The sequence below is a fragment of the Necator americanus genome, chromosome IV (assembly GCF_031761385.1).
Source record: "Necator americanus strain Aroian chromosome IV, whole genome shotgun sequence".
Taxonomy (NCBI): domain Eukaryota; kingdom Metazoa; phylum Nematoda; class Chromadorea; order Rhabditida; family Ancylostomatidae; genus Necator; species Necator americanus.
In genome coordinates, this window is record NC_087374.1 from 7006831 (window position 1) to 7017242 (window position 10412).

Below are 10412 nucleotides of genomic sequence, written 5' to 3' on the forward strand. Positions count from 1 at the left end.
TAGCCTTGTGCACGCGTCGCACCTTCCGGATCGTTTTTTACGGCAATTATGAAGAAATGGACGGAATCGCTCCTTCTTTATAATCTACAAAGCCGTATACAAATACTCCACTTGAAATCCGTACCACTTGAGATTCCTGGGGTGATGCCTTTAACCAAAAGCACAATGAGCGGAGTAGAAGGGAGTAGCCTTAGGGAGAATGAGTGCTGCTTGTTCATAAATGGAAAGAGTGCACAAGCATTTATTGCTATCAAAAAAAGAAAGAAAAAGCCGAACCGCTCGGAGGGTTCGGTTTTTCGTACGGCCCACTGGCCGGTGGCTTGCAATAGCCTACTAATGACGATAAGAGCTGCCGGTTTTTCCATGCGATGTACATGCTGATGCTTTGACAGCCTCGCTCAAATTAACTCCACTCAATGGAATTCGCAACGAAGAAATGGGCAGAGGACTAAACGTTCTCCCTCTTGCAAAAGAAGCGAACGAACAAGGGCTCGGATGGTTTGGTTATGCGCAGAGGCAGATTGCGACAATTTGTTGACTCAGTAGTAGTTCTTGAAGAAAAAAAGTCACAGAAAATAATCTCAAAGGCCTCATTCACTGGTTTACCTGTGATTTGTTTTTTTTGTTTTTATTGAAAAAAAAAACGATTCGAAGTTTTCTACTCGTCTATAGCTTATTACGTTTCAGGAGCAGCATTTGACACAGGCGCGTCTAAGGAGACGCTTCGGGGTTCACCACTCCCCGCTACTCGGTAGAACTGGTTAGTTTGTTTTACTGTTCGGAAGTTCTTGCGTACTTAAAACCATAGATCGAGGCTTGGAAAGGAAAAAAGGAAGAGTTTGATAAGGTATCCATAGCATCGAAAACCTCGAACCATTTCCAAGCCTTTAATAAAGACGAGGTTCTGTCGGAACTTCAAGCTACAAATAAAGTTTCATCAGAACCTTTCATTGGCACGATTAGAAAACATAAATACAATTCCCAATGCTGAAGTTTCTACAAAAGAGGACCTAAAAATTGTTACCACAGCTTTTTTTTTGTTTCCTAAAATGTTTGGAGATTACTAACACAAAGACTCGTCACTCAACAGAACCCTCTACAACACCAAAAAAACTAAAAAAAAACCCGTCTCCATAAAATTAAAGCAGACTTTAGATCATTCGAATAACTTGGGTGGAATAAATATTGGACGAAGAGGTTCGTTAGATCCGAAACAGAATATCGAAGGATTTTTGTTCATCGATCTTTCTTTGTTCTTCGCGCATCCCAATGTATGTTTGAACAGCTGCTAAAGACAAACTAAAAAGGATCGTTGAGAATGATAAGGAAGAAAAAACTACTAATAGTGAGCGCAAACATTCTGGCATCCAATTTATTCCACCCAAATTATTCAACATTCTGTGTGCTTAAATAATAAAAAATATATTTATTTATTTAATGAAAACACCTGCAGGTGTGCCATAAAACAAAAAAAAACAAGATGGAACAGAGCTCACTAGATTTTCGCCTGAATTTTACACAACAAGGCTGGCCATTCAAAGCATGAGCAGTGGTGGGTTGGCAGGTCGTTCTCCTGCTACAAAGGGCGAGAAATCCTCATGCGAGATCCCTTTCTCAGACCCAGAACGCTACGTTAGATAAACGGGTACCAGGGTTTCGGTGACCAACTTAACCTCGAACGGAGGAATCCGTCAGGGACCCTGGGAACCAGCGCAAGGCTCCCAACTTTGCTATATGTTTAAGCCATTCTTGTTTAGGGTTCTCGAAGGTCCGGAAAAGATCTTGAAATATGAAATTTCTCGCAAAAATCACTAGTCTATAAAAATATCGGGACTATTTTTTTAAATAAAGGTTGGGAATAACTTGACTCAGCTTCGTGACAGAATCTGTCTAAAATTTAAAAAAAAACCCGCAGCTATTGACATTTGATGAAATCTGATACATCTGCTGTTTTCTTGCAAATTTCCATCACAGCAATTACATATACGGATACAATGCCACTCGAAATGCTGCACGCAAAAAAATGTATAGAAGAAGATCGTGTTCTTGTTTGGATACATCAAAAGTTAGAGGAGTAATTCCTTGAAAATTACTTTACTTTCAGACTTGGCAAACACCCAGCACATTTGAAACCGGTTCTTTATGTGAGCATCGTTGAATTTCATGTGAATGTGGTTCAAATTCTCTCGCGTTTTGGAACTTCAGCATTCTTTCTATATTTGTACTCCGGATACGGCGAAAAGTCCTCAAGCCGCACCTTCGCCGAAGACTAAAGGACTTAAGGTTCTATCTAAAAATATCGTAGGCCCAGTAACAAAAATCAGGTTGTCCTTGTTTCTGTAAATACTACATATTTTGATATGACATCATGTGTACAATATTTTGATTTGCTTGACTTATTCAGCTGGTTGGTTTTATTGCCTGACACTGGTAGCTGCATCTTTGCCGAACCGTGTCGTTCTTGAACATAGCTCCGCTGCGCTCTCTCTTTCTCTCTCTCCTTCTCTTTCTAATTCTGTGCGAGCTCTTATTGGGACCTTCTATATCTATAGCAAGAGTTCGTCCAGAATCCTTCCATCCATCACTGCTCCATTCTCCGAGATTCGGTGTCTCATATAAACTCCCTATCAACACCGAGTGACCCAAGTACCTTCAGGTCGGCAATGTCTGGGTCTTTTGAGTTATGAAATGGAGAGTCGTGACCAAAAAAAAAAAAGATTCCATGCTTCCTCTATATATTCAAGTATATGGGTTAGGCTTCAGCAATAGTTAATATCCAGTTAAAATCCAAATAATGGACGGAATCACCTCCCTCTCCGTAGTCTCCCATCCCGTATACGAATACTCCACCTGCAATCGGAACCATCTCAGATTTGTGGGGTGATGCCTTTAAAGGTAGCATAGCGCGAAACTGAATACGTTGAGATCCCTCCACGAAAAAAAAGGATTAGGGGTGCAGATCATCAATAAAAGCTAGATCAAACGTGTGGTTGGGAGAAAACTCGTCGTGAACGTGACGACCTTCCGCCCCTTCTCAACTTTTTCCAATGTAACCGCTCATTTAGTAATCAAAAATTAATTATAATAAATCGAGTTAAGGAAATAAATTAGACGCCTAATAAATAAATTTTAAATTAGAATAAAATACTATAACAATCTAATTCTGAATTGAAGTGAACGTGGTGGCGTATTACAAACGGATTGATTAACGCCAGACACTTTATCCTATTACTTTTAATATATATGGTAAATATGAATAAATGTTAATAAATATTAACAAATGATGTTAACGTAAACATTTATACACAATGCTATATGCAAAATTAAAATATATAATCTAAGACAGATCCCACAAATATTTCACTGCAAGAATTAGAAGTGTGTTAGTACATATGTGCATAAATAAGTTGAAAATATGGCGGATATTCTTTTTGACACTTTTTTTATCTTTTGAAACTATTTACGGATATTCAAGAGTTCAATCCTCAGCAGAACCTTAATTTTTGCAAAATTCGAAAAATCATTTTTACCTGCTTCTTAGTGCTTACGGACAACTTCTCTTTTTTGAAACTGATTACCGACTTTTCTGAGTTTGATCCCTGTAGGAATTCTCTCTCTTTGTAAATCGAAGAAAAAACTACTGAGTGGTGCACTTCAGTGAAACTTTGGTAATTTTTCAAAAATTGCTATGTTTACAACATTCGTGCGACGATTTAGTGGTGGTTATTTTACCGATTAACACTGATCCTCACAGAAAAATGACTATTGAACTAGTCGAATTTTGTTGGGTTGGAATAAATTTAAATAAATGAATATGAATATTCATACCTTGGCCCCCCAAAAAAAGGCATAGTAAGGCAAGTAAGCATACGTTTTCTTACCGAGTACGCTACACCCCACCTCATCAGATACAACAAGATCAATGATATGGAAAATCCAGGATTTTAATGCAATGATTTTCAAAAATTCGCTGGCTTTTGCAAATTATATGACGAATAACGTAGGGGAAAATTTTGGTCAAACAAATCCAGTCCTAGTTCAATGGTCCAAGTTATGACTAGTTTTAATCCTCATACAAACTGAAATACCTTTGAAATGTGTTCATAATCGACTAGTAATTCGAATACTATTCGAATACGAGTGGAGGTCAAGAAATTTTTCATCTACATATCATTTGGTTCTTCATTTCAATCAATCCATTTATATTTATTCTGTTCATTTTATTTTCTATCCGTAATCAATGCCAAAAGATAAAAATAAAATAAATAAAAATTATGTCTGAACGCTACTATCGCTTAACATGTGATGTATTTTGATATTTGAGGTGAAAAAGCAGAAATAACTGCGACAACCGGAAAATATTGACCTAGTAAAGGATGTAGGATGCCGTCCATGTAGTTGCTACCTTCCCTATTTCAGATTATTTAGTAAATAATGGATGACTGGACATTTCACTTTTTATTCAAAATATTTTAACGCTGGACGATGAGGAACAATGATGATCGTGACAAATCCCTCAATGGCATGTCGTAGTATTTCCACATTACGCCCATCTGATGATAATTTCTGGGAATCTCAAAAACGAAAAAAGAAGAAAAAAAAAGAAAGAAAGATAATGGGGTGGATGTAGCGCAGTCGGTAAGAGGTTCCCTTGTCTGCACGATCGATCGGAGGTTCGAATCCGCCCTGGTGCTCACCAAACCCTTCATCCCTCCGGGGTCGATAAATTGGTACTAGACTTGTCTATGATGTAAAAAACTCTCATTTGATTGATTGGGGTGGTGGCGCATCCCAAGCGGATTGATTAACGCCAAACACCTTATCCTTTATCCCAAAAAAAAAGAATTGTAAAAATGAACTTAAAACGTATAAACCTTTGATGAGGTTGGGTTCTTGCGATTTTTTCGAAGGTAGATCGTTCTGTCCCCACCGGCAACCAGCGAGACCCTTTTTGCTTGAGGAGATCGTGGTTTCTGAAAAACATTTAGTACATCCACAATTGAGGCGTTTCTCACATATATCACAAAAGTGCATCCCATTGAAAAATTCGTAAAACTGTCCTGTTCCCTCTTTGCTGCATGAGGAGATCCGAGAGCAGAAATATGTATGCTAGGACAAATGAGATTTTTTGGTGATATTGAAGAATTCACATAAAATTTCTTATAACACAATCTCAGCCACTGGACAGCATGCGCTTCATATTTTAAAGGCATCACCCTACGAATCTGAGGTGGTACGGATTTAAGGCGGAGTATTCGTATACGGAATCGTAGATTATGGAGAGGGAGGTGATTCCGTCCATTTTTTTTCTAATTGCCGTAAAAAACGGCGCGGAAGATGCAGCGCGTGCACAAGGTTGGCGCGCTCCAATCGAACTCGTTGTAGGAAATGGCTTTTTAACAGCAGTTAGGAAGAAATGGACGGAATCACCCTTTCTCCATAACCTACGACCCCGTGTAAGAATACTCCACCTGAAATCCGTACCACCTAAGATTCATGGGGTGATGCCTTTAAAGAATAGAAATGCTACCCCCAAAGATTTTCAGATGTCTCACCAATTCCTAACCACCACTGAAAGGAGACATGACGAAAAACTACTTGTAAACAAACGAGTTGAGGAGTAATGGTTGTTTTTCCAAACAACCAGATGCGCCCGAAAGTAGCAAACGAATCTTCTGGAACTAAGTTTCCACATTTTGCGATGACTACTACTTTTTTCCGTTTAAATTTCAGATTTCCTTCTTTACCGATAATGTTTACAAATCACAAGACTGCAGTAAAATTACAATACATGCTGCTCAGAACTGGCCGCCACCTGATTTTCCGCTGTCTAACATTAGACATAAAATTTTAGTTCTTCTTTTTTCATTTTTTCACTTTCTTTCTCAATTCACACATGAAAATTTTTCAAAAAATCAAAATCAAATTAAATTTATGTTTTCGACGAGATGTTCCAGGATGTTTTTACTGTGCTAGAAGACAGCCGCTAAGATCGCGATGAGACTATCGCTCGGCTTCGAACGCAAAGACGCAGAGTGTAGTTGGTGAAGGTCTCGCCACGATCGTAACTGCTAGTTTTCCCGCGCCGCTTCATGCGTGCCTGTTTACGGAATTGCAGCCGTGGCCGGGTCCAATCTGAGAGCGGTTGAAAAACGTGCAACTTTGTGCGCAATCGTTTCTTTTCAATTTCTCACTATTATGCGCTAATTTGTTCCGAATTCCCACGAATATTCAAAGATCATTCGCACCACAGGCGTGAGTAATTAAAGCGACTGATTGCACTGCAGAAGTGTCGCACAATTCTCACAGCCCCCGCACCAGTACATCCTACGGACACAATATCGTTATAGAGCGTGGATTTAAGTCTAAAAGGGAAAATTTGCGTGTGGAAACAGAGCAGCACGTTCAATAAAATAACACAGAGGCGATCCGTGATGAGGGGACAAGACAATGGGACCCGGACCTAGAACATTGCCGGCAGCGATGATCGAGCTCGACATGATTTTGAGAATTATCGACGATCCTGACCACGAATGTGCTCACTTCGTCTATGACATCCATAGAAAAGAACTTTGACGTCAATGTGTTGGGCACCGTACTCCTAGTAAACAGCAGCTCTTCCTTATAGAAACACCAATCCAGGACGGAAGAGGAGAGGATCTCAGGATTGTGATTCACTTTATAGAACCCAACTATTTATCACACCAAACCGTTTAACGGTGGGTTACTGTACCCAGCTGTTCAAGATAATTAGAAGGATCAGTTAGTTTCAGCAGAAGAAAACTGTGATGTGAAGTTGAAAGTTGTGTCCAGTTTCAGGAAGTTTTTTATCCGTGGACAAAGTGCTTTTTCGGGCAATTTTTATGCCCTCATTTAAGGAGGAATTAAAATTATTTATATATTGTATTTGCTGTATTATATGTTCGTTATTATGCCAAAATTTAGGCAGGGACGAAAAATACAGAGAGATTTTAGGTAGAGGCATTTTCAAATCGAAACGAAAATAGGAACATTTTCAACGGAATTTCCTATCGGAACATTTTCATTTTCTTGCCCATAAATTGCTAGGAAAAGACATTTATAAAAACGTTAAATCCGAGCAATTTTTGTCTGTTATGGGTGTTGCAAATTATCACTCCAATTCCAGAAGCGTTGTACTATCGAATCCTTGGGGAACTCTCAACGAGTGCTATAAGATGTAAAGTTAATTTTTTATATCAGCACAAATTTCCGCCACATTGACTTCACACGTAATAAGTTGTACTACCCAACAGTTCATGCGTAAAATACGGTTCATAATGCTTTCCGAAAAAAAGCACCCGATGCATTAACCCTCCTATAGAAATTGGATTTTTTGTCATCTTCAAAAAAAAACATCTGTGTTTCAGTTCCTTCAAAAACATCTGCATTTTAGCATTGAAAAACAATTTAAAATAATAGAAACACTACGGTAACAGGCAATTATCTGCGACCAGCTGCTAAAACATTTCCGTTAACTTTCCGATATATCTTATAAATTTATTTTTTTTACAAATTCGCGAAATAATGGGCTTTTGTAAATATATTCACCACCCTGTTCATCTCATTACAAGGAATATTTTCAAAATTCTGGAATATCCATGTTTTCATGGTAGTTATAGCAGAAAGAAATGTCTGGAGTATTATTTGAGTTTTTGTTACTCGAGAAAGTTTCTTTTTTTTTCAGAGAAATTAGAATCGATATGGTGTATGCTTCTGAATTACGTATTAAAATCATTATTTAAATATTACTGTTACTATTATTATTACTATTAAAATAAGGTTCTATGAACTTTAGGAATCGGTTATCTTTGATGAACGCAACTAAGGACTGGTTTCGGAAGCCTTCGACACAAAAGATCCGAAAGTAGCTATTTAATTTTTACTGTAGTTTTTTTTCTAGTTGACTATTGGTTAGTTTATCTAACATGGTCACCTGAAAAAATCGTAAAGAAGGAGTGTAACACAATGAAAATATTAAAGTAAAAAAAGAAGTAAAAAGAAAATGAAGGAAAGCACCCACCCTTTTTTTTTTTTTTATTTTAAAAAAACCAAAAAAAAAAAAAAAGGAGGAGGGGGGGGAGGAGAAAATGGTATGATTTAAAACAGATAGTAAATAATAAAAGGCTTGGGCCAGGAATTCCATGCACATTTTTGCATCTCACCCCCTCTTCTCCTCCTTCCTGTATACGTCTTTTCCTCTAAGAAGAAATTGAAGAGAGGATTGCATGTTCAACAATTTTTCATTATTTCCATTGATTCTTTCTTAAATCATTTTTATTTATTCAAAATCCTAAAGAAAAGCAATGACAAAGAATTCCTCTTAGGAGTAAAATGTGTCTAATTAGGGGATAATTTCAAAGTAAATTTTGCAAAAATTCAAACCAAGCACCAGATCAGAATTCACAGACGGACCCATTTAATCTAGGGGCTTAGTCAAAACGAAGAGGTGTGGCCTGAAAAAGTTATTAAAGAAAATCAGACTATGTAGGATACTATGTACATTTCCAGAAAAATTCTCACTCAAATTAAATCCATCCCTCCTCCCCACATACAGCCTCGAGCCTATTACAATTCTACGTTTTAAGCTGGCTAAGCCTCACATATTCGAATCCAAACGCAATGAAGTCGGATAACGAGGTTCCCCAGGCGAGCACAAAAACAAACTTCATGAGCCGGCGTGAATGAGTCTCGGCAGAAATTAGTTCTGGAACCTATCCAGCTAACGCGGAACAACTCCGACGGCTACGAAAGCTGTTGCTGAGACGTTTGGAGCGACGCTTAATTATTGATAGTTATTCATAGTAAAACATAGCGCAGTGAGGTGGAGAGGGACGAAAAATTCAATGCATCTGAGGAGCTCCACAAGCTCAAAGTTCACCTCTTCACCTATCGCATCTTCTCTGGAACAATTTTGCAATTAAAATCTCTGGAGTACGTTATTCGGCACGAAAAGCGTTCCATAAGAAACGTATGGATTAAACAGTAGAAAATCGCGATCATAATGAATGCCACAAACTACAGTTACAGTTACAGAATTTTTTTTTTCGAGTTTTCTACGCTTAATTCTTTTATTAATATTTATATTACCGATTATTCTTTTTTGAGTTTCGAGGCCATTGTCGCTTAAAAACACTAAAAAAGAATTCAAAAAAATCGGACGCTATCGAGCAAAAATTAACAAAATTCAAAAAAAAGAGATCATTTCCCATTGTGATTTCCGGTCAAAGCTACCCATTTGAAAATTCTACGGTATTCGATGTACACATACAATTTAAAATGGTAATTAGGAAAGGCTGTATCTTGAATAAGCTTTTTTTCAGAATTTATTATTTTATTTTAATTTTTCCCTTGCTGACCATGTCCTGAACAAATAAAATAAGGAATACAGAACAAGGAAATGGAATTACATACAGAAATTCAAAATGTTGAAACCTAGGCCTCGATAATTTGAATTTTTCATTCACAGTGAAAGTGTTCTGAAATTAACGAGAGTAGTTGATTTCAAATCCAGTAGAACTGAAGTGTAATTGAGATGTAATTTGAATTGAGATGTTGGGTCCCATTGTTTCATTTTTTTTTCATTAAATTTCCTAGTTTATTTTTTTTTCAAGAAAAAAATACCATTAAAATCAGGCAGTTCAGAGAAGCTGCTTACGTCGAGTTGTTCGTGATCGCATTTCATAGCTACCGCTTTTTTTTCTTTGAGAAATATCCTTGAAATGAATATGTTTTTGCTAGGTTACTACTACTTTACTTGTCAACATGAATGTATGTTTACTTATGCATTTTATCTATATTTTAATAAGGTTTTTAAAACATTTGTATTCACTTTATGTAGTTGTCTATTTGTACTTTTTCTACGATTTAGGCTATTAGCGCAAAACGAGCCCCGATACCGTACCTCTTGCAAGTCAGGCAAGCTGCCCGCGTCGAGCTGTTCATGATCGCGTGCCATTGCTACCGCTTGAAGGTGGTGGTAGACGTCGGTGCAGTGTTGTAGTGAGAATCGCCTTCGAGCCGAGTCGATGCTGGCCACGAGGCGACTACGACGTGAGGTCGGATGTCGTGGGGATTCGCGCGAGTCGCGAGATTCACGACTTGATCGGCTCGACTTCGGCGAACCCGAATCGACGGACATCCGCCGGAGGAACGATGTCACAGACATCTGAAATTCGCATCTTCGAGGAAAAAAAACAGAAACAAACAAACAAAAACAAAAACACGAGCACAGTTCTCAATTTTTAGTTTTGAGACGAGTACTTACAAAAAAAAAACAAAATACGGCTTAAAGTGACGACGATTCCTATTTCACCTCTCATTTGAAACTCTTAGGGATACTGTAGGAATGTCTATTACTGTAAATGCTACAGCTCAACAAAACAACCTTCACT

At 37.9% G+C, this 10412-nt stretch overlaps 1 protein-coding gene across 2 annotated transcripts; it reads right to left on the minus strand.

Moving 5' to 3' along the window:
• Positions 1 to 2752: 2752 nt before the first annotated feature.
• RB195_000557 (uncharacterized protein) lies at positions 2753 to 10186 on the minus strand (the record flags this gene model as incomplete). 2 transcript variants are annotated; one of them, XM_064196970.1, is made up of 3 exons in its annotated part: positions 2753 to 2911; positions 4875 to 4973; positions 9923 to 10186. In XM_064196970.1, the coding sequence occupies 3 exons, from the start codon at positions 10184 to 10186 to the stop codon at positions 2753 to 2755; spliced, it is 522 nt and encodes a 173-aa protein (XP_064052851.1). The 2 variants fall into 2 exon arrangements, with proteins under 2 accessions (XP_064052851.1, XP_064052852.1); XM_064196971.1 differs by lacking the exon at positions 2753 to 2911 and having other exon boundaries at positions 4860 to 4973.
• Positions 10187 to 10412: the final 226 nt, after the last annotated feature.